This window comes from Corylus avellana, chromosome 10 (assembly GCF_965113065.1).
Source record: "Corylus avellana chromosome 10, dhCorAvel1.hap1.2, whole genome shotgun sequence".
NCBI lineage: Eukaryota > Viridiplantae > Streptophyta > Magnoliopsida > Fagales > Betulaceae > Corylus > Corylus avellana.
This window is the reverse complement of record NC_142499.1, coordinates 1604898-1629073: the sequence shown is the minus strand read 5'-3', so window position 1 is coordinate 1629073 and position 24176 is coordinate 1604898. Positions and strand designations below refer to the sequence as shown.

At 35.9% G+C, this 24176-nt stretch overlaps 3 protein-coding genes and 1 pseudogene across 3 annotated transcripts; all 4 read right to left on the bottom strand.

Moving 5' to 3' along the window:
- Positions 1–1273: 1273 nt before the first annotated feature.
- On the bottom strand, positions 1274–2565 carry LOC132192226 (protein TERMINAL FLOWER 1-like). Its single transcript, XM_059607500.2, has 4 exons — positions 2362–2565; positions 2141–2202; positions 1772–1812; positions 1274–1663 (listed from the first exon to the last, which is right to left on the bottom strand). Exons 1-4 carry the CDS (start codon positions 2557–2559, stop codon positions 1446–1448), a joined length of 519 nt encoding a protein of 172 aa, XP_059463483.1. The 5' UTR covers positions 2560–2565; the 3' UTR covers positions 1274–1445.
- A 1833-nt stretch (positions 2566–4398) lies between these two features.
- On the bottom strand, positions 4399–7870 carry LOC132191680 (IQ domain-containing protein IQM3-like). The gene is made up of 9 exons (XM_059606773.1): positions 7776–7870; positions 7539–7653; positions 7294–7359; positions 6500–6588; positions 5644–5731; positions 5362–5508; positions 5136–5228; positions 4904–5005; positions 4399–4437 (listed from the first exon to the last, which is right to left on the bottom strand). The coding sequence occupies exons 1-9, from the start codon at positions 7868–7870 to the stop codon at positions 4399–4401; spliced, it is 834 nt and encodes a 277-aa protein (XP_059462756.1).
- Positions 7871–10438: 2568 nt separating this feature from the next.
- LOC132191679 (IQ domain-containing protein IQM3-like) lies at positions 10439–15762 on the bottom strand (annotated as a pseudogene).
- Positions 15763–18327: 2565 nt separating this feature from the next.
- On the bottom strand, positions 18328–22041 carry LOC132192292 (IQ domain-containing protein IQM3). Its single transcript, XM_059607578.2, has 9 exons — positions 21504–22041; positions 21306–21420; positions 21065–21130; positions 20850–20938; positions 20453–20540; positions 20136–20282; positions 19934–20026; positions 19397–19498; positions 18328–19086 (listed from the first exon to the last, which is right to left on the bottom strand). Exons 1-9 carry the CDS (start codon positions 21947–21949, stop codon positions 18568–18570), a joined length of 1665 nt encoding a protein of 554 aa, XP_059463561.2. The 5' UTR covers positions 21950–22041; the 3' UTR covers positions 18328–18567.
- Between the last annotated feature and the right edge of the window lie 2135 nt (positions 22042–24176).

The window sequence follows — 24176 nt, the reverse complement described above, 5'->3', positions numbered from 1 at the left end:
CAATTATAAGATATTATTCAGTTCATTTGAAATAAAGAGAATCATGTTCCCTATTTTAATTAAGTAGATTAAAGGAAATTCTTTCAACCGGTTTGGAGGAAATTTATGTTATTTGAAAAAAAGATGGTGATTTAATAGATGAGAAAACCGGAACTCCTTGTGAGGATTATAATTTATAGGAGAGCAAAATGCAAAAATTTAAAGCAAAGTAATTAATACGGGATTAACCATTGAGTACTACTTTCGTTAATAACCATAAATTACAATTATGTCTAAGCTAGAATACGCTAAGTGTGCCGATCGAGTGATGGCTTTTAGGTTTTCGGAATAAGACATTTCCAGCTCAGTACTACCATTAGATAAATTTACAGCAAAATTTACGTTTCGCATATATGCATGAAAACTATATTCCCATATATGGTAAACTATCACGTTTCAAAAACATCACCCTAACAGCTTTAATATTAAAGCCGTATCCGACATTTGATTCCGAAAAACAGGAAGATGCGAAATGATTGCCTCTGTGATTCGGATGCCCCTGGCCTTACTTTTCCTCAAGCTTGAACCATGTAACGTACAGTAGTCTACTAATGAAGCCAAAACCCTAAACTGGCATGAGTCAAAAGCTTCGAAAAGGCCGCTTGCATGAACAATATTTGGTTGCTTCACCTTCCTAAATTCGTTTTTAAAATTTGACACAAGTCACACAACTAGACGATCAAAGGACCACGCACAAAATTAACCAGGGATAAGAAAGAGCTTAGCATTTGAAAACTCAACAAGAAATTAGTAGGTAAGGATTGAGAAGTACGACTTATTTAATTAAATGGATCGGGTTAGGATTGACCTATCTAATTAAGAGTGTGTTTAGGATTGCGATTTTACAAGAATAATTTATGTTTTTAAAAGATGTCGCAAAATGTAATACTTAATATAAAATAGGAAAATAATCTGCGATTTCTATAAGCATACTAATGGGTGCTTATTTGTAAAAACGCGAATTTAAACTAAAATTGCGATTTCACATAACAAATATTTATAAAAAAATATTTTTTAACATATTTTACCAAACGTCTTTACGATTTCAAAAATATTAAAATCGCACTTGTTAAAACCGTAAGTACTCAAACACCTGCTGCCTGCGTTTCTGCTTGAAAAGTACTTAATTAGTATGTTGTGCGGCAATACCAATGAAGCTAATTTATAAGACAGCAATAGTGCCACAAATTCATCAGCTAGCTTTTAATGGAAAGCAAACAATGACAGCGTCAACACAAGCAGGCGATCAGTGATGATCCTTTTGTACAAGTTATTTGAGTTACATAATTTAGAAAAAGAGATCTAACGCATGATGAACAAAGCCTTAGCTGATGAGAACTCCACTTTTTATTCTAATAGGCTACTGCACTAGCATGGAGTTTTTTTGGGGGGGCTTCAGTTAATAATTAGCGTCTTCTTGGGGCTGTTTCTCTCTGTGCATTGAAATAAACAGCAGCAACTGGGAGGCCGAGATCGTTTTCGGCTGCGAAACTTCGGGTGCTGAAGTGATCCCTGGGAGAAGGTGGGTTCACTGACTCCCTTCGTTTCTGCTTGAACAGAACAAACACAAACCTGTGGATCCCTATATTTGGCTTTGGAATCTCATAGCTCACAACCTCCCTTCCTGCCATGCATATTCAAAACCCACCGAAAGATGAAACTTATACATCAGTACCCTATCTCTGCAACTCTCTTTTTCTTTACTGTATATGGAACAGAGACATGAACATACCAAATGTGGCATCTGTTGTGCCTGGGATGTCTGTGACTATCCTGTAACATGTTGTTCAAACTGTTAGCTACTTCTCTCTCTTACTTTAAGCTTATATTGCAAAAAGTCTCATTTTTTTTTTCTTTTATCATATAAACTCGTTAATTATACAACACATTAGATTATATTCCAATTATAGCTACGCAAAACTTTAATATAGCAGCATAAACAAATATGTTATAGTGCAACAAAGTTAATCTGCGGTTGTCTCTAATTGAAATGATGCATATCTTGCTAGCAACTGCATGGTGGAGATCATGATCATGCGCATAAAATCTTTTTTTTTTTTTTTGTTTTATTTAGTTTTTTGTTTGACACGGATTATGGTACCAGTGCAGGTGCTCCCTTAAATAAGGATCACTAGGGCCAGGAACATCTGGGTCCGTCATGACCTGCAATAATACAAATAATATCAACAAGACTAGTTTAATAATAATATATATATATAAAGCAACGTATATATATAAAAGATTAAAAGAGAAATGAAAAGGAAAAGGGGAGTTCCAGGAGTACTATATAAATACCAGTGTGGATTATAAAAAAAAAAATACCAGTGTGAAAAAAGATCTCATATCAGCTCCTTGAATCTCAACCCTTGGTTTGGTGGTCACTGAGGAAGGAAGGAGCTCAACCCCCTTGCAGACTTGCTTGTTGTTGTAAATGACACACATTTTTATGGTTGGCGTGAAAGAATCAAGAACATCTCCTATGACTCTCCCAACAATCAGAGGTTCTGAAATTCCTTCCATTGGACGTGGGAGAAAAGGAGAGAATATTTGTTAATTACTGGGCCTGAGAGTGGAAGCAGCATATATATATATATATGCTACTTTAAAGTACCCTGCAAGTCATTTGAGCTACAACGTGGCCTTAGATTTTTGTGTATAGAAGAATAGAATATAGGACATTAGGGCCGACTCCACCGATGCATTTTGAGACATAATCGTACTTATTTCCATTCGGTTCAACAAATATTTAACTAAAATTTAGTTAAATAATACATTTTTCTACTTTAACTACGATTTTTTTATAACAATTTGCATTTAGCTTAGCATTTTATTTGTTAAATTTTTATTTTTTCAATTAAAATATTATTTATTTGTTTACTTTCACTATTCCCAGCTTTAAAAATGCAGTAGTCATTCCATTTCTTCTTATGTAATGTTCACTTACTTACTTTCTCATTTTCACATTCATGATGAAAGTCTAATATGCATAACTTTCTCGAGGGTGGCAATGTCAGTAGAACACGAATGTGAAAAATCTTTGTCTCCAATATGTATTCCAAGGTCCAACATCAATCTAATTAAATTGAATGGAAAGAAGAATGTAGAACATTTTAAATATAAAAACTTAATTAGTAATTTTGCGTTCCAAAAAGTGAGAATAGTGATTTTTAAATAAAAATATTATATTATACTATTAGAATAATAATATTATTATTATTCTTTTAGGGTTTCTTATTCACCACTCTTATGTTCTCTATTTATAGAGATTATTTGTAACATTGTTTTTAACGCATCATACTTTTTAATACAATGTAGTATTTACATGCTTCCATTCTCTTTTTCTTCTTCTTTTTTTTATTTTTTATTTTAATATATTTAATATGATATTAGAGCCCGAGCGTAAAAAAAGTTTAAGATTACATCTTTACTATATTAAAATATAAATATTATTTAATTAATATTTAAATATAAAAAATATACCTCACTACTTATGGTGTTAAATATTCTCAAAATGTATTCCGCCGGCCCTGGCCGGCCAGATGATCTGTAAACCTATGCGTTTGTACTTTGTAGTAGCTAAGTAGTGCAGAAAATCGCCATTACAGAAAATACAAAATCATTACAAAACACCCTTCTGTTACTCATCATACGTCTGTCACCCTTCATTGCATTTGTAGACGTGTCCGGCCACCTGTTCAGTATTTGACATTTCGCAACAGTCAAACTTGTTTTATTCCCCCTCCCAAAGCAAATTACAATTTGGTTTCCCATAATTCGGACACCCCACTTATAAGAAATCTTTATTTTAAGGGAAAAATATAAATTCAGTCCTTAAAATATCAAAATAAACTCAAAGATCTTAAAATATGCTAAAAAAATAATTTAGTCCCTACGATCGTTTACTGACTTAACAGATTATGATAACATGAAACGTTATAACCAATAAAATTGTGATATTTGATATATATATATATATATATATATATATATGAGAAAAGACACTTGAACCCCACGTGCCCAAGCTACGTGACTCGAGCACATGCTTAAATTAATGAGTTTTAGTCCATTTAAATATATTCATTATTATTTTTCTGAAATTCAACACTTATAAGTACTGTACCATACACAGCCAAAGCACGACGTGGAACAAAATAGGAAAGGCAAGATGATTGCGGGGAGATTAAACACAAGAGAATCTATTAAGTGGTTTGGATCGAAAAATAATTTATTAACTAGTAAATGTCATTAGTCAAATGTACCATAACAGTTAACACAAAACTCTGAGAATCATTCCCTCACATCTCAACCTTTATCGATCGCCACCACCATACTCCTCAGACAGTGCAGGCCATTGCTCGATCAGGCATTAATACAGCTGCAACCTTGTGCTGGTTCTATCTGAAAACGAGTGATGAAACCATACCGTCAAACAATTACAGGTGAAGAACCAGACCGCAAACAAGTTATATGTGAACAGAAAAGATTAAATTCATGTGATTGGCAATGGAAGCTTTTTTATAGTCATTTATAAAGCCTAATTTCATATTGGGCTAACACTTTTTGAAACAATTTGCAGACTCGACATAAAACCCAACACAAAATTGGTGGATTATGATTGAAGGGTCTGATCCATGTAATTAAATGAATAGGTTATGATTGACAATTTTTAACATCACTCATAAACTCAACACAAATATAACACGAAATTAACATATTAGAATTAAAAAATCTAACTCTTTTAATAAAATAAATTAGATTATGGTATAATCCTAAGAAAATTGTCGCTTCTCACCAACCCTATGGATTATTCAATTTTCCGACACACAAGTACAAGATAATGTGGGGAGTAGGAACAGTTAGTTACCTGAACACCGTTAAGGTTCACTCCGTATTCTCCGAGAACGGATAAAAAGCGCTTTAGGCTGTCGTCTCTTGGCCGGTAGTGTCCACTACATCGAGTGATGGACTGAAACATCAAAGCAAACCACATGAGAAAAGCACAATAGAATTAATTAGAATATTAATTTTTATTTTTATTTTTCCATATCCTTAATTTCCGAACAAGTTTCCCATGTATGAGTCTCCATGAACCGTACCTTGAGAATTCCATGCTCTGCCACTAGGCTTCCGGCAGCTATGGTGGCTCCTCCGGCTAAGAAGCTCGAATGATGGAACCTCCCTTTCTCTTTCTGCAAACAACATTATAATTTTAAAAACTAAATTGCGATTTTACACTTTTAAAAGTCTACTTTGTTAGAAATCTAGGATGAACATAGAAATATGATGAACTTAATTGGAGGAGAAAAAAAATAAAGAAAAAACCTTTCCGACATAGAGTCTCCCGGAGGTGCTGAATACGAATATCCACTTGGCTGCCTGTGATCCTTGGATTGTATGGAGGTCATGTCCACTTCGTTTGTGAATAAATTTCCCCTTTGAAACGATGTATTCATATTGGTTCCTCTCCAGCTAATTTCACAAAAATTAAGCAATCAACACTTACATCATGAACATAATAATTAATGCATATATATGTAGAAACTCAATACTCAGTTTAATGATTAATTAACGTATTAATTAAATCTGATTTATGAAATCACATACAGGCCCAAGATACTTAACGCGTCGTTCTTGAAGAATAGATCTTGGGCATTCTGTGAGATCTATCTCTTTCCCAGCTCCTAGATCCAACCTGCAGAGGAAAATTAAACAATAACTGACCCAATCCTTACTGTTCCGCAGGCTGTAATTAAACAACAACTAGCAACAATTAATTAATTACCCCAAATATTTTCTAGAGATCATTTCTTCCCTTTTTTTTGTTCTTTTCTATTAAATGGCAATCGTTAATCTATTTGAAATGACCGTAATTTGGGTAGTCGATTGAGAGAGGGCCCCAATAAAACCCACCTATTTGAACAAGTGAGCTCCATCGAGACCCTCTCTCGTGGACAGGTCAATTTGAGCAACAAATTGCCTCCAATCCAGATTCGTCTCTTTTGTCTATTAAACATTTCTAAGAAAGTTAATTTCTTACTTTGATATTATTTGTCATATATGGCATGGGTGCATTAATTATTAAAATGTATATTCGGATTCTTTATTATTCTCTGCCCACAGAAAAAAGAAAAAAAACTATAATAAAATGAGGGATTTCTAATTACAAGAAATAAGAGTCCTAATAAAATGCTTGCGCCCAACATTGTTGATTGATTTGATCTATGGCATTAAGTGTAGTCAAGCATGGTAATTAATTAATCTTTTGTGATTTGATCAATTGCCACTTTGACCTAAAACTAATGAAGCAGAACCAATTACACCAACCGAATTTGTGCAACTATTAAAAGTGATGATGAACCACTAGTGTTCAATCCCCCATTAGATAGACATAATTACAGCTCAAACCATTTAAGTAAGGAATTAGGGACTTCCATCTTTCCCTTCAGTAGAATTTTCTTACCAATAAAAAAAGGGCTGGCCAGCATTAGAACTACACCACTGGTTGTAGTACATTCGTAAGTGATGCCCATAACGATGCCGTGGATCAATCTATGGTTCAAAACGCAATGATTAGTATATTTGATGACACGTCAAAATCACCAAATAGATATTTTCGCAATTTTGTTGTTCAGATTATTAGTAATTCAAATAAAGGCCTATTTGGGAGTGCGATTTTAAAAATTGAGTTTTTGAAATTGTTACTTTTTAAAATCGTATAGGCGTTTGATAAAACATGTTAAGAAATACTTTTTTTATCAATTGAGTGTTTGGATATATAACATTGGCATATAATTGTGGTTTCATGGCCAAATAGGTAAATATTGCACAAAATATTGTTTTAAGCGAAATCATGATTTTGGTTTAAATTCGCATTTTTTCAAATAAGCACCCCCTAGTCAGCTTATATAAATCACTAATTTTTCACGATTTTAAATTTTGTGTTTTTAAAATCACAATCCCAAACACTCCAAAATTGCGATTTGATTTAAAAACACAGATTATTTTTTAAAAAACGCAATCCCAAACGAACCCTAAGAAATGTGAGAGATAGAGTTTGCTTGAGTTCACATGATATTCGGCTAGATGGGCTCTATAAGAGACTTTTTTTATATTTGTTGCTCAGATTGCTAGTAATTCAGACAACAAATCCAGCAATCCGTGCAACAAATTAGTAGAAATTAGATCCAAAATTAGCATAAATTCGAATTAACCAAATGAATTGAAGTGGGCAAGGTTTAGAGAAGAAACTAGTACAGCTTCAATCCAATGCTCAAAAGCCAATATTTGTGCTTCTTCATTTTCAGACAAGCCTCTGCCCACCTGCCCAAAGAGTTCAATTTTCCACGAAGACAAAAACTTCAATTAGGTTCCTCATGTTTTTTTGTTTTAAGCAGTGAAAACAAACGAAGCTATATATATACATCTTGTTCTTTTTCATGGCAAAAGGAAAATAATTAACAAATAAATAATTAATAGAAGTTCCAAGAGAGTTGACAAACCAGAGAAGCATTAAAGCCAATACGAGTCCACCGAGTATTGGAACATTTCTCATTCACGCACTGGAAGAAGAAAGTCGTGCTGATATTCAGTCGAGCAAAGTCTATCGCGTGCCCCCTTCAAATTCACCATTTTTTTATTTTTTCCAGTTAATAATTAGCATGCATCCACAGAAACAAATAAACAAAAAAGAAAGAGAAACTTATAGATAAAAAAGATTTCAAGAAATACAATATTACCAGAGCTCCATTATAATGGTGTCCGCTAACATGCGCCGCTGGCGAAAACTCCTGTACATGTTCTGCAACTTCACAGCAGCCTGATTATGGTCCATTTTTGTCGTTGAGAGAGCGCTGAGATGAGGGAGTTCTTCAACTTGGTGCATGCTTTTTTGGAGTTTCGGTCTGGGGATTTTGCTTGTGGCAAGTCTACGTACCTATCAAACTTATAGGCATATTTTTATTTATTTTATTTATTTATTATTATTATTACTTTCTCATTTCCTTTCATAATTTTTCACGTGCTCCACTTTCTACCTATTTGTGGAAGTTTTGCTGCAAGAGCACAAGTGGGTTGATGATGATGATACACAAGGAATGTTAAAGCATCCACGTTCCGTTTTTCAAACACCTTTTTTCTTACATTTTAAATAACCACGCCTTAAAATTATAAGCCTGTTTGGAAACAGTTTTTGTTTCCACAACTGAAAAATGTGTTTTTATAACGTTCATGCATGTTTGGCAAACAGTTTTGTAAACGAAAACATTCGAAAAATAAAAAAATAAAAAACAAAAACGAAAATATGAAAACAACTTAATACATGTTTCCAAAACAATTTTCAGCTGGAACGGAGAAGAAAGATGGTTATAATCAGTTTTATAATATATTAATATGGACAAAGAGGTGAAAGGAAATTTCTCAAATCCAGGCTAGTTTAAAGAAAAACTTAATCCTATTATTAATATAATGTTATATAATGTGGTCAACTCATGTTGTCTAAGACTAAACTTATTTGGAGTGGCACGTTTATATTTAAAAGCTTATCCAATTTAAATGGAGATCGAATGAATGCAATTCCGAAAAAAAAATGGATTAAAAGGAGACTTTTGAAAAGGCATATATAGACTTCCTCCTTCAAAGTCGCCTTCGTGTTCTGGTCGTACAAAGAAGCACATCCTAGCCCTTGCGGAAGTGACCAAGACACTTTCGTAGTGGAACTCGTGGCTCTCAAGCATCAGTCTTAAATACTAGAGTAAAATAAATGATATATATATATATATATATATATATATATATATATATATATATATATGAACCACTTTACTTTTTTTTTTTTTTTTTTGACATGTCCACACAATTAAGAGAAGGGAATGAAAAATTCGAACTAGTGACATTTGCTTCATTAAGCGTAGTCTATAGCCGATTGAGCTAAATCAACTACCCTTTGGGGACGTATGAACCACATCATTATTTTACTTTTATAGTATCCTTTATGGTTTTTTCTTTTTTCTTAATAAGGCCAAATTGAAGGGCTATTTCACCTTGTCACATTAGTATAATAAGATAAAAAAAAAATATGGTATATAGGATTTTACGAAACATGTTATGATTGACCAAACAAGAAAATGGATCAGTCAATTTTTGAGTTGGATTTCTCACCCCTTCTTTATGGGATAATTTTCTTTCTTTCTTTCCGTATTATATCACAATGAACATAAACAGTGCAATGAAATGCATGTATTGTGAACGATATAGATATATCTCATTGCACTCTAGTCTTTCACCTTCTCTATTTTTTTCAAAATACTCTTATGCTCATATTTTATATTTTTTCAAACGATAAAAGAAACATATATCCCACAAAATTCTTTACCTTGATATTAAAGAATATTAAGCAAAATCATCATCATCATCATTTTATGCGTATTTACTCGATACGCTCGAATACACGATCTAAGAAGTCAAAGATGCGAAATAAAATGGACCAAGCAATATGATTCACGTGTGGAGAAGCGCTAGAGGGAAACCCTTGGAAATATATGGCTCCTAGAAAAGGTACATTACTTGAGAATCCTGTTTGGAGGACCATATTACATACCAGGGGCCCAAATACTAAAAAACCCTCAAGAAGTTTTAAAGATGTACGTACCAGGGGGCCAAGAACCGGCAAGGACCAAGCCCCAGTACTGGCCAAAGTCAGTGCCTCTGGTCCTCCAGGATTGGCGGGCTTTTTTAAGACATTTTCCTTATTTTGCAAGAGGAGCTTCGTTGTTGGCTCGACCGTCCGAAATTTGCTTTAACACTATTAATAACCGTGTCTTTTTTTTTGGGTAGAAGTATGTGAGAGGGAGCTCTCTTGCTCGAGAACAAGGCCTAGTCGAGCAGAGAACCTCCTTGGGCAAGAGAGCCGTACGCAGGTAGGAAACTCCTCGCACAACCCTTGTTAATTGGTATTGCCCATACCCCTCCACTCTGGGCCACTTTAGGAAGAAAATGGCGGGGGAATCCAGATTCCATCAAACTCCATAATATGGTCAATATGACAATAGGGGCGGAACCACATTGGCCTTGGGGGTGGTCTCCAAAAAAAATAAAAAATAAAAAATAATTATAAATTCAAAATTCCTATAAAATTTAATTTTTCACCCTTTAAATTGTTTTTTTTTTAGAATTTTGCCATTCCAAACACAAATGTCTAGTTTCGCCCTATGACAGGACACGTAAGTAGAAATAATTGCCACAAATTGTTGAGCTATGCCAATTTGACTTTTGGATATAATGGGCAAAAGAGAGAATTGGCCGATTATGGAAACAAGATTGGATGGAAAGCAGATAATGGTGTGTCCATTCCAAAAGGGGTTTGAGAATTGCGGTGACGTATGTACATTTAATTAGTAAATCATCCTTATAGATCCTAGGAAGGAAGCATAAACGTGGTGATAAATGAATTCAGTCACCATTAATGGTCCCATCGCCATTACAGATATCCGGGACAGGGTGAGTTGGTGATGTGATTGGCGATGCAATACCAGCAGCCATTGGTGTGTAGGATGATGACGTGGGCGAAACTCTTGGAGATGGGTTGACTACCTCCAATGCCCGTACTCTCACCTCTACAGGGTAGTCAGCAACACAAGCAATTCTTGGTCCAGCTCCAGTTGACCACTTGAGTGACAGTTGACGCCCTAATTGATAAGATTTTACTGCCTTCTTGGAATTGATTCGTTGCAATATTGCACTCTTGGGCACCTCAGCTATCGGGCTATGAAGGCCATCTGATAAAGTCCTTTGGTATTTGTTTTTGGTTTCAGTTGATTCTGAGGATGGGGTTTTTCTCTTTTTATCTGGAATTTCAAGTTCGTTAGTTTCTGAATTTGCAAAAACTTCAACTGAAGCGCCACCTCCATTCGGGTTGTTGTCATCAGAATCTTCGTCCAGCTTTATCTGAAAACGAAGATGCAAAACATATTGAAAGGATACAAATCCATTGACAGCCCAAGTAACCTGAAAGTTCAAGGATACATCTGACCATAGTGTTTGACAAAAAACAACTCCTGGCCTGAGAGATTTAGGGATTATGGATTGTTTTTTTCTTTTTCACTATCCAGATTCCCTTTACCAAGTAACCATCAAGCATTTTATGAGGACAAAATTTAGACATAATATGGTCAGACAAAACAATTACCTCAACTTCATCAATGTTCACCCCATTTTCCTTGAGAAAGGATAAAAAGCTGTCAAGCCTGTTATCCGTTGGCTTATAATGTCCACTTCGCCGAGAGATGGACTGCAAAATTAGACCAAAAACTGAGCAGATGCAATATATGCCATAATATGATTTGACATTGCCAAGATCAAGATGTTGCTCCTGTGTGCGTGTGTGACTCTGTGTGTGTGTGTGTGTGTGTGTAGGAGGGTACTTAGCCCTTCAGGAATAAAGAACAAATAAGAGTACTTGGTCAAGAATTTCTGAACATCATTTGCAGTGGTTCAAAAGATACAAAATACTAATTTAAATTTGTTCAGAGTTTTTGTTGTGAAAACCAGTCCCCATGTATAAATCCCTATGAACTGTACCTTAAGAATTCCATGCTCTACCACAAGCCTTCCAGCAGCTAATGTAGCTCCTCCAGCCAAGAAGCTAGAATGATGGAACACTCCTTTCTTTTTCTGAAAGGAGTTAACAATATATTAGTCATATCAAAAGACTGGAAATATGAGGAACTTGTCAGAAAGCAATTAATCTTCAGCTTTTTGATCCTCTTACCAGACCAGCATAGATTTTCTTGGAGGTGCTCCAAACAAATATCCACATGGTCCCTTCTGACCCTCTGATAGTATCAAGGGGATCTCTGCTTTGTTTATGAATTATTTCCCCTTGGACAATTTCGTATTCATAATGCTTCCTCTCTTGCTAATTCCAGGAAAAGTATAAAGGGGAGGAGGGAGGGGGAGAAAAATAGACTGTCAGGGTGGTGAAAACTCATAGATCCTTAACTATTAAATCTATTATGCAATCAACACATACAGGTCCAAGATACTTGATGCATTGTTGTTGCAGCTTTAATCTTGGGCATTGTTTGAGATCAAGGTCTTTTCCATCTCCTACATTCAACCTGCAGAAAGTGGTAATTACAAAACTATGCAGAGCGAATTGCCTTTATATATGCAAAATGAAAACTGTATCAATCAATCACCAAGCAGCAAAAGCTAACTACCCATTCATACATTTTGACAGAGCATTTCCCACAGAAGAATTATGCTCAGTTTGAATAATAAGTCACTTAAAAATTCCAAACTATCAGAGTGCCAATATAGCCAATACCATCAACTTTTTTCTGGAGCAACATATTTGCTTACCAGAAGAAAAATAGCTGACTAGTATCCGCTTTGCACCACTCTTCATAGTACATATGCAAGTTGTGTCCATATCGATGCCGTGGATCAATCTAACAGAATTAATAACATTAACACAAATTAAATACAGTAAAACCTAACGAAAAAAAAAATCAATTTATCATATAAAATCTGTCATTTTATAATTTATAAGCGACAAGAGGAAGGCTTCCTCTGTCTCTCCATTGTTGACGCCCCTTTTGGCATATGGAGATGATCAAATCCAAATCCAAATCTGACAGTATAACACCTCCTTCACTGGGCATCAAAGGCAAATTTGGTCTAGCCAATCAATGCAATATTTCTTATTAGATAAATGCTACACACATTCTCATTCTTACACTCTCAAATATACACTCCTTAACGTGACAGTAAAAATTACAATCCACTACAAAAAAAAGGGGGTTTTCTGACGTGTGCTACAGTGTAAATTTTTTGCCACCTCAGCAATTTTCTGTCGTGTTATATATAAAACGTCAGGAAAAATTTTCACGTGGCAAACACCACAACATCGGGAGGTTCATTAATTTTCTTAAAAATAAAAATTGAGAAAATTGCTGACGTGTGAGAACTTACCACGTCAGAAAATTCTAACGTGGTGATATGCCACGTCAGCAATTTTATGACGTGGTGCTATGCCACGTCAGCAATTTTCTGACGTGGCATATCGCCACGTCAGCATACTCATATTTCTAAAATCAGATAATTATAATTGGTTTTATTCTAAAATCATAATATCTAAAATCATTATATATATCAGATATTTATATTAAAATTATATAAAATTATCAGATATTAAAATTATTTACTTATAAATTATATTAAAATTATCAGATATTTTAATATATATATTTATCAGATATATATATATATAGCTATAATTATACCTATATATGATATTATAGGTATAGTAGGTATAATTATAAATATATATATATATATATATATATATATATATATATATAAGGCATTCCTGGCGTCAGAAAAGGGACGCGTGCGCTCCGAACCGCGCGCCGCGCGTCCCATCCTGAAGGCCAGCGTGCCATGCCTCTTAATTAAGAGGCTGGCGCGCGATTTTTGAGTTCGAATTTTTTTTTTTTCTTTCCCCCCAGCTGGCACTTCCGGAAGCGCGCAGTACGTGTTCTCTCTCTCTGTTCGATCGCCTCTCTCTGTTCTGCAGCCTTGTATTCCCCTGTTTTTCTTTCTTTCCCTCTTTTTATTTTCCCCCTCAACTTTTTCCCACTTATTATTTTTTATCTCTTCATTTTTTTTTCCCAGCACATTCTCTCTCCTGTCTCAATCTCCCTGCAGCACATTTTTTTTTCCCAGCTGCTTCTCTGCAGTCTGCACGGCACCTCTAGAGGATGAAGAGAAACAAAAGGTGAAGGGGAAAAATTGAGAAGCATGCAGCAGATCGAAGAAAAAGAAAAGGAGAAGAGAAGAAGAAGAAAAAAAAAAAAAGAAAAAAAAAAAGGAGAAGAGAAGAAGAAGAAGAAGAGGAGAAGATCGATTTTGAAGATTTTCTGGGTTTTTCAAATTGATTTTTTGAAGAGAGAGAGAGAGAAAAATGAGAGCTGGAGAAAATGTGCTGGTGCGTGAGGGAGCTGGTGCAGATCTTGTCTAGCTGGTGCGTGGAGAAAAGAGGAGAAAATGAGAGCTGGTGCAGATCAGATCGATCTGTGTTTCTCGAGAAACACAGATCTGGACGCTGCCGTGCGTGCAGAGGAATTCAAAAGAAAAAAAAAATAATAATTTAATTAATTAATAATTAAAAATTCCAGAAAAAAAATTAATTAATTAATTTTTATTTAATTTTTTAATTTTCTGACGTGTGTCAGAACTACCACGTCAGAAAAATTCTGACGTGGCAAAAATGCAACGTCAGAAAAATTTTCTGACGTGTGAGTGGGTAACACGTCAGAATTTTCTGACGTGTTGCCTAGTCACACGTCAGGAAATTTTTTTTCCTGACACCTTCGTTTCTGACACTCGACACGCGTCAGAAACGACCCGTCAGAAAAATTTTCTGACGTGTCGGGCACTAGAACACGTCAGAAAACTCCTGTCAGTAAAAAATGGTTTTTTTTAGTGATCCGTCATTGAACTTTGGAATGAGAGTGTGTCTAGCATTCTCTTCTTACTAAGGCTATAAAGTTTTATTGTTGCCACAATAGGAGTTCTTTCATGAAGCGCAATCTTCAAGCTGCCTAAGAAATTGCTAATGTACCTTTTTTTTAATGTTTTTTGAGAAACTATATACTATATATAATTATATCTAACATTCATCTAATGAGGCTAACATGACAATTTCAACTATCCCTGAGATTAATCTTTGTTAAATTTAAAGAAAAAATATATATAATGACTGATTTGAAATGTGACGTTAACATTGTTAAAAATATAACATGTAGTTTTTTTAATGCATTGCTTAGACTGCTTGGGGTTGGTTGTTAGGGTATTTTTCCCTCCTTGTATATTGTTCTTTTATGTTTAATGCAATCATAGGAAGAAAAAAAAAGAGTAACCAGGCAATTACAGCTTCAGTCCAGTGCTCAGCAGCCAGCTGTTGTGCTGTGGCGTCATCGGTCAAACCCTTGCCCACCTGCCCAAAATAAAAAGAAAAAAAGAAAAAATCTTTCAGGAAAAATCTAAGTGAAAAAATTGAGAAAGACCGACATACAAACAAACAGACAAATACCTTGGAAGCATTAAAGCTGACACGACTCCACTTGGAAGCCAAACTTTCGGGCTCCGAGAAATTGAAGAAAGAAATCGTGCTGCGGGTCAATCTCGCATAGTGTATAGCTTGCCACCTACACAATTAATCTCTTCATTTCCAAATTAAGTAAATAGAAAGAACAAGCACACAGATGTCTTGCACGCAGCACGCAGCACGCACCAGAGCTCTTCGGCGTCAATCGCGGAGTCCGCTAACCTACGCCGGGTTCGATAACTCCGGTACACCTTCTGCACGTTGATCGCCGATTTCTCCAGACACGCGGTCTCACACGACTTCGCGGTGGGACCCACCGGAACCTTTAAGTCCACGTCGGTCTCCAGCGACTCGTCGTATCCTTCTACTTCTACGGTCACGCTCATTGGTCCGTAGCCGTCTCATTTTCGAGCACCGTTTACCGCCGCCGGGGGTTCGATGACGCCGTTTTTAGAGCCCGATCCGTCGGGTTTTGGAGTTCCAGTGGAAGGTGGTTCGGGTGTGTCGGGGTTCCAGAAGGACGACATGACCATTTCGTGGAGAGAGCAAGAAGAGAATGGAGGAGGCTTAGACTGGAGCTCCAAGGTTGAGATGGTCTGAGTCGTCTCAACCACCATTTAAAGACTCAGTCAAATGGAGGGCCAATGAACCTGTGCGTTTTGGAGTTCCACGGAGTTGGAGTACTAAATAGTAGTAAATATGGGTTTGCCGGGAACTCGCGTCGAAATTTCCAGGTTACAGTTGCGAGATAATCTGGAAGTTTTACGCGCCAAAGAACACAATTACACATGTGGGACGACAAAGAGGAAAATTAGCATTAAAAAAGAAAGGAAACAAATAAATACCTAAAGAAATTTTTTTTTTTTTTTTTTTTTAAAAAAAACATTTTAGTATATTTAAAGACAATATTTTCCTAGGAGTAACTCAATCGGCTATGTACTACGCCTCATGAAGCGAAGGTCATTAATTCGAATCTCTCATCCCTCTTTCCTTGTGTGGACATGTCAAAATATATATATATATATATATATATATATATATATATTTAAAGACAAGATTTTAATGTTTTTTTTAAAAAAAAATTGGTAATGTCAGCGATATGTATATTATATTGGGTAACGTGTTAAACTGTTAATTAAGTGTAATGCTCTTACATTTTAGTATAAGTTTTATGAGAATTAGATCAACCGTTGTCATTGGACCTAATGAGCTTAGTGAAAATTAGATCAAAACCTTTAAGATATAATGGACGGTCAAGATTTAGGGGATCCTAGATTATAAGCGATAATTAATTTCATAATTAATGGAATAATTCATGACATAGTTTCATTCCTAATGATGGGCATAATTTAATGTTTTAATTCATCACACATGACATACATACAGAGGAAATGGAGAGGATCTTTTTCCAGCATATATATATATATAGAGAGAGAGAGAGGACAATAGGCTATAAAAATTTAATGAATTCAATTTAACATAAATTTTAGTTAATTAAGTTATTTACCTATTATTAATCCTAATTAAATAAGTCATACGAAAAGCAACTTTTCATGGGAGAGACTTTCTACTCTTGGGTGGGGGAGGTGGCCGGGACTGGGTGTTAGAGTAAGTGATCCAGATGCCTTATCTCCTAGTTTGAATGATTGTGAAGATCATTCAAACTAGGAGATCAACTTTGTTTCAAACTCCTCACACTTATCAGATTAGAAAGAAAGAAAAAAAACTCCTCACACTTATCTAATACAATATCTCATCCTTGTACGCGTGATAGGATTGAAGACCAATATTCCAAACTACTACGACTATCACGCCAGAGTTGATCTCTCCTAGTTTGAGTTTGTAAATTATTATCTACGTTAATTGTAGATAATCTTGTAATCCTATTTATACCACTTAATACAATGAATCTATATATATATTCCAGCCAATTCTTCTCTCATTTTACACTGGCCGGGGGGTACTGTACATTATATGGGATTCGGCCAAGCCTCTCTCCTTCATTTCTTTCATCTTCTCAAATAAGACGCTATAAAAAAAAAAAAACTTGATAATCATGTCATAAACAAATAATACACTTTCTTTCCTGTAGCTCTTTCTTTATAGCATAATATCTTCTAACTGCTTACCACGTATCATTTTCCTACTGGCACATCCTTTTGCAACCGAATATCCCACGCTCTTCCCTCACCCGCCCTCACTTCCCAGTTCCTCATCCAAGAAATTAAAGAAATTGTTTCTGAGGTGGCAAAGGAGGGGGAGAGAAGGAGAAGGACTTGTGTGGTGGAAGCAAGTCGAATTGGCCCTACCCAAAGGGCTCTTAGATGATTGAGCCTGGGCCAAGGATCCACCAATTACAAATTATTTCAACCCAAACCATACACGACCATACACATAAATCATGAGTTGTATTGATTAGGAAAAAAACAAAGGAATCCTAGCCAAACTTAAATATAATGGGTTAAGTTAGGATTGATTAATGGATTGGATTGGTTTTTGGGTTGGAATGATTTTCAGTTTCAAGAACATGTCGCTCTGCCAAGTCCTTCAGACATCCTATTGGGCTATTAGGATATATAACAAGCAATTTAATCCCACTCGATCTTTATACCTTAAGTGAATTTTATTTCAAAGAATATTAAACAAAATCATTATCATCATTTTTGCTCAATTTGTTTGATATCTATACACAATGTACGAAGTCAATATGGGAATCCCTTGGATATTGTAGCTCCGAGAATGATTTAAGGTCCTTTGCGCTTGAGCCATGTTAGCAATAAGATACTAAAAAATAAAAATAAAAAAAATCAATAGAAGTTAAATGGGTAGCCAAACCACATTTTGACCTCAAGTGGGTGTACGCTACCCAAATGTGTGATTAGAGTAGTCAGTCATGCCAAAAGTGGGTCACACTACCTATTGAGGGCTCGTAGGAGTTGTTGATCACCTCTTAAAAGATAAAATGGTAGTTAGCAACTCCTTTACTCTATACTTTAAAAAAAAAAAAAAAAAAAAAAAAAAAGAGAATTGACTGCAGTCACTTGCCCAAATTACAACCTGACCGACACTTGCAAGAGAAAGGGCCCCCCACACCCCACCCCCCTATCAAAACCTTCTCTCAATTGCTTGAGAAGGGCACAATTATTCCAGGGGCAACAGACTCTAGAATAAGGTAGTAGCAGTTGAAGACAACAGAACACATACAGCTTCTATTGTGGAAAATATTTGCCTCAAATTGTTGACCTGAGCCAATTTGACTTTTCAATGTAGTGGGCAAAACAGAGAAGGAGCCAATTATGGAAACAAGATAATGGTCTGACCATTCTAAAAGGTGTTTGAGGTGACATAAAGAACATAGCAAATATGTACATTCAGTAAAGCATTTCTATTAGGAGAAAGCATAAACTTGGTGATATGTGAATTCAGTCATGATGAGTCCCATCACCCTTGTTGATATCCGATCCAGGGTGAGTTGTGGGTGATGCGGTTGGTGATGCAAGACCAGCCATTCTTCTGAAGGATGATGGTGTGGGTGGAAATCTTGGAGACAGGTTAGTCATCTCCAAGGCCTGTACTCTCACCTCCACAGGGTAGTCAGCAACACAACCAATTCTTGGTCCAGCTCCAGTTGACCACTTGAGTGACAGCTGATTCCCTAATTGGTAAGATTTTAATGCCTTCTTGGAATTGATTCGTAGCAATATTGCACTCTTAGGCACCTCAGCTCTCGGGCTCTGGAGACCACCTGATAAAGTCCTTTGGTAATTGTTTTTGGCTTCAGTTTGAGGGACTTCAGTTGATTCTGAGGATGGTGTTTTCTCCTCTTTATCTGGACTTTCAAGTTTCTGAGTTTCTGAGTTTGTCAAAACTTCAACTGAAGCCCCACCTCCATTCAGTTTGTTATCATCATAGCTATCAGAATCTTCATTCGCTTTGTATATCTGAAAACAAGGATGCAAAACATTTTGTCAGGCAATTGCAGGAGATGGCATTTTAACTTGAAAATATAAAACCCATCTGACAGTATGTAACATGAGGTTCAAGGACACATCCGACCAGAGTGTTTGACAAAATAAACAACTCCTAGATAGTTGAAAAGCTCACGTGTTCTCCACTAGGGAGTTTGAACCAATCAACTTTCTAGGGGTAGCCTGAATTATTTTCCACTATCCAAACTCTGCTTTGCCAAGTAGCCATCAAGCTTTTTGTAATGCACGATATAGGCACAATGTGGTCAGACAGAAAAATTACCTTAACTTCATTAAGGTTCACTCCGTTTTCCTTGAGTAGGGATAAAATGCTGTCAAGCCTGTCATCTGTTGGCCGATAATGTCCACTATATGGAGAGATGGACTGAAAATCAGAGCAAACAATGAGAAGATGCAATATAAGAACATTATAAATAATTTGATTTGGCATCGCCAACATGCTCTTGTATGTGTGTGTGTGTAGAAAAGTACTTAATAACCAAACAGAGAAAGTGTGGGAAAGGAAGGAATGGACACCTACAATGCAGTATTCATGAATAAGTTACCCCCATCAGGAATAAAAAACAAATAAGAGTACTTTGGTAAAAAAAATTCTTAATGTCATGGCAATGGTTCAAAAGATACAAAAATTGACACTATCAATGAAGATAGATCCATGAATAAACTCTAAAAATGGTCAACCATGGGTATCCCATAGACAACATTACTAATTTAAATCTGTTCAGAGTTTTTGTTGTGAAAACCAGTCCTCATGCCAGTGCCTTAAACTTTTCCATGTATAAATCCCTATGAACTGTACCTTAAGAATTCCCTGCTCTGCCACTAGCCTTCCAGCAGCTACTGTGGCTCCTCCAGCCAAGAAGCTCGAATGATGGAACACTCCTTTCTTTTTCTGCAAGGAGTTAACAATATATTACTTGTTCAGGAATAATATCAGAAGACCAGAAATATGAGGAACTTTTCAAAAACAAATTGATCTTCAGCTTCTTCTTTTCTCTTACCCGACCAGCATAGAGTTTCTTGGAGGTACTCATTACGAATATCCACTTCACCCCTTCTGACCCTCTGATTGTATCAAGGGGATCTCCGGTTTGTTTGTGAAATATTTTCCCTTCGACAACTTCATATTCATAATTTTCCCTCTCTTGCTAAATACAGAACAAGTATATGGGGAGGGAGGGGGAGAAAAAAGGAATGTCAGCTTGGCAAAAACTCATAGATCCTTGAAAATTTCATCTGTTGTGTAACAAATTGCATTGCAATCAACACTTAATTTCAGTTGATAATTGAATTGAATATTATTCGTTCAAATACATACAGGGCCAAGATACTTGATGCTTTGTTGTCGCAGCTTTGGTCTTGGGCAGTGTTGGAGATCAAGGTCTTTCCCGTCTCCTACATCCAACCTGCAGAAAGTCATAACAATAAAACTCTGCACAACAAATTGTCTTTATGCCTAGCACAACACACACTTCTTGCAATATGGAAACTGTATTAACAAGTCAAAGAAGCAAAAATTAATTACCCATTGATACACTTTCTCTTCTATTCGTTTTACCCAACATTCTTTTCTCAAACAATTTTATTGAAACAAGAGTATTATCATCACATTACAAATATTCTCGAGAAAATTTAAATAGAGCCAATACCATGAACTAAGAACAATAACTTTTTTCTGAAAGAAACCTTTTTTTGGGAGCAAAATCTTTGCTTACCAATAGAAAAATGGCTGTCCAGCATCCGCTTTGCACCACTCTTCGTAGTATACATGCAAGCTATGCCCATATCGATGCCGGGGATCAATCTAATAGAATCAATAGCATTAACAAAAACAAATACAAATAAATATCAGTAAAACTTTAACAAAAAAATCCAAATTTATCAGTAAAAATTGCTCATTTCATCAAGTTAAAAGTAAGAAGATAATTACAGCTTCAATCCAATGCTGAAAAGCCAATTGTTGTGCTTTGGCGTCTTTGGACAAACCCTTGCCCACCTGCCCAAAAAAACTCCAAATTTATACGACTTTTTACCTCACTTCAATCAGACCCAAATCGTCATTTTCCAAACTACAACCAAGCATACGACAAGTACCGACGTACTAACTACTAGAACTCGTTCTTTTCTGAGATTCAAGAAGAAAACTTCAAAGAAAAGAAAAATACAAACACCTTAGAAGCATTCAAGCAAACACGACTCCACTTGGAAGCCACACTCTCGGGCTTTGAGAAATTGAAGAAAGAGATCGTACTGTGGTTCAGCCTAGCATAGTCTATAGCTTGCCACCTACACGATTAATTTCGATAAATAAATAGAAAGACAAAAAAGAATTTTTTTTTAAAAATAGCACATAGATATGATGCACCCACCAGAGCTCTTCGGCGACAACCGCGGAGTCCGCTAACCTGCGCCGGGTTCGATAACTCCGGTACACCTTCTGCACCTTCACCGCCGCTCTATCCGACCACGCCCCCACCGGCGCTTTCGCCTCACACGGCTTCCCGGTGGGGTCCACCGGCAGCGTGGATTTCATGTCGGTCTTCAGCGGCTCGTCGTCGTATCCACCGTAGCCATCGCATTTATGAGCACCGTCTTTCGGCGGCGGAGGTTCGACGATGGCGTTCTGAGAGTCCGACCCGTCTGGTTTCTGAGTGCCCATGGAGGGTGATTCGGGCGTGTCGGGGCTCCGGAAGGCGTCGTGGGAAACGAGGTCTGAGGAGGAGGAGATGTCCAGTTCGTCGAGAGGGTAAGAAGGAAATGGGGTAGGCTTTGACTGGAGCTCGAAGGTTGAGATGGTCTGAGGATGAACCTCCATTCTCGACTGGGTCAAATGGACGACTCTGCGCGTGAGAGACTCAGACAGTGAGTGAGTCTCAGAGTTCAATGAAGTCTCTACTATATATTGGCTTTACCGGGAAACTTACCTGTCAATTTCTTAATTTTTTTTTTTTTTTCCTGGGAAGAAGTGTCGTCGGTCTCTTGATTTTTTTTTTTAATTCGTCGGTCTCCGGAGTTGAGTCCCCAGCACATACTGTTAATTCTTTTTTTTTTTTTTTTTTTTGAGAAGACATACTGTTCATTCTCTGTCCCAATAATTGACTTTAAATTAATATAATGAGAATTTTTTTTTTTTTTTTTTTTTTATCAATGTTTAGAACATGATACTCGTGATAAAGATTTAAATGATATATGATATATCAGAAAATATTTATTTCTACGGTCCCTTTTTTTTCTATTAAATCGTAAATATTTTCAATTTATAGTAAAAATCTTATTTAATTTTTATAAAATAATTTATTTTAAAAAAATTTACAAATCATTTTTTTTTTTAAAATTTGAGGCTATTCTTCTTGGACGCAATCTCTCCTAATTCATTTTTCATTGCCATCAAAGTTGGTTAGAATTTATTGCCACCTACCACTTTAATCCACCATTGGTCATAAGAAATTGTGTCAATCGCCAAAATTCGGCGCTACACGTTGCAATCGGCTATTGGAGCTTGCTAAAATCTTCTTTTCACCGCTAGCCGGTGCCACGTGTTTTTCGCTGCCATTGAAGGTTGCCGGCCATTGCCCGTCGTCTCTAATTTTTCATATTATCCAAATGCTCAATAAAAAACATTTTACTTTAAAATAAACAGATCCTAAATTCAAAATTAATAATTGAAGATTTAAGAAAAGAGTTTGGCTTGATTTAGTAGTGATTTGATGCGTAAAAATAATCAGTGATGGAAATAAAAGTTTTGGATGTGGATTGTCAGGATTGAATTGGCTATCTGAGATAATTTAATTACTAGCCCCCATTGGCTAGTCTGGTGGCAAAGATGATGTCAGGGGTGCGATATTCTCACCCTGCCATTGCCTCGTCATTAGTCTACAACCTTCATCATGAGCTGATATACATAGCTTAATATTTAATGAAAATTTATAATAAAATGAGAAATGTTTATTCTCAATAATTTGTCCAATTTCTTTTATAAATTCAATAAATCAACTATTAGATTTGTAAGACTTATTATTAATTTATGTAAAATTTATATAAGTCTACAAATTTTATAGTTAATTTATAGGGAAAAATATAAAAAAGCCCTCCAAACTACCAGTCATTTTCAATTAGCCCTCTAATGTTCCAAAAATGATAAAGTAGCCCCCCAAACTATCAAACTATTACATTTTGGCCACTCCGTTAGTCAAAACCGTCAATTTGGACGGAAATTGTAAAACGACGTCGTTTTGTTATGGGTAAGTTACTACAATGCCCTTTAATGAAAAAAAAAATTTAGGGAAAAATATAAAAAAGCCCCCCAAACTACCAACCGTTTTTATTTTAACCCCATAATGTTCAGAAAGTGATAAAGTAGCCCCTCAACAAAACGACGTTGTTTTGAATTTCCGTCCAAACTGACGGTTTTGACTAACAGAGTGGTCAAAATACAATAGTTTGGTAGTTTGGGGGGCTACTTTATCACTTTTGAAACATTTGGGGGCTAAATCGAAAACAATTGGTAGTTTAAGGGGCTTTTTTATATTTTTCCCTAATTTATAAGATAATATAGAAAAAAATATGACAAAATGTAAAAAGATCATATGGGGTTGATTTCAATTGGACATTCTGATTTCTGAACACAAAAAATCTATTTTTGAACACAATTCCAAACAAAGTATAAGGTTACGTGACAATCCGAAGGCCAAACTAGTGGCCTAAAATAAATTAGACAAAATGTGAGGAAGCTGCGGAAAAGGAATGGAACATGAGTGTTCAAGTTGAGGAGGATCATCTTGCTGCTGCTAAAAGCATTGGAATTGAAGGCTGGAAGCTGACCTTTGATTTTTTTTATTACAAAAAATGCTGACCTGGAATTCTGCATGCATGACCTGGTCCACTCTCGAGCGCGTGGAAACTTTCAGAGTCACCGTGCGTCTGTCTTTCCATGCAATGATGCAAGAGACCACGAACTAATTATGCAAGAAATTAGTTTACGATGAAACTAGAAAGAAAATAGAATAATAAACTAATGTGCCCTCGAATTGCGTTAAAAAATA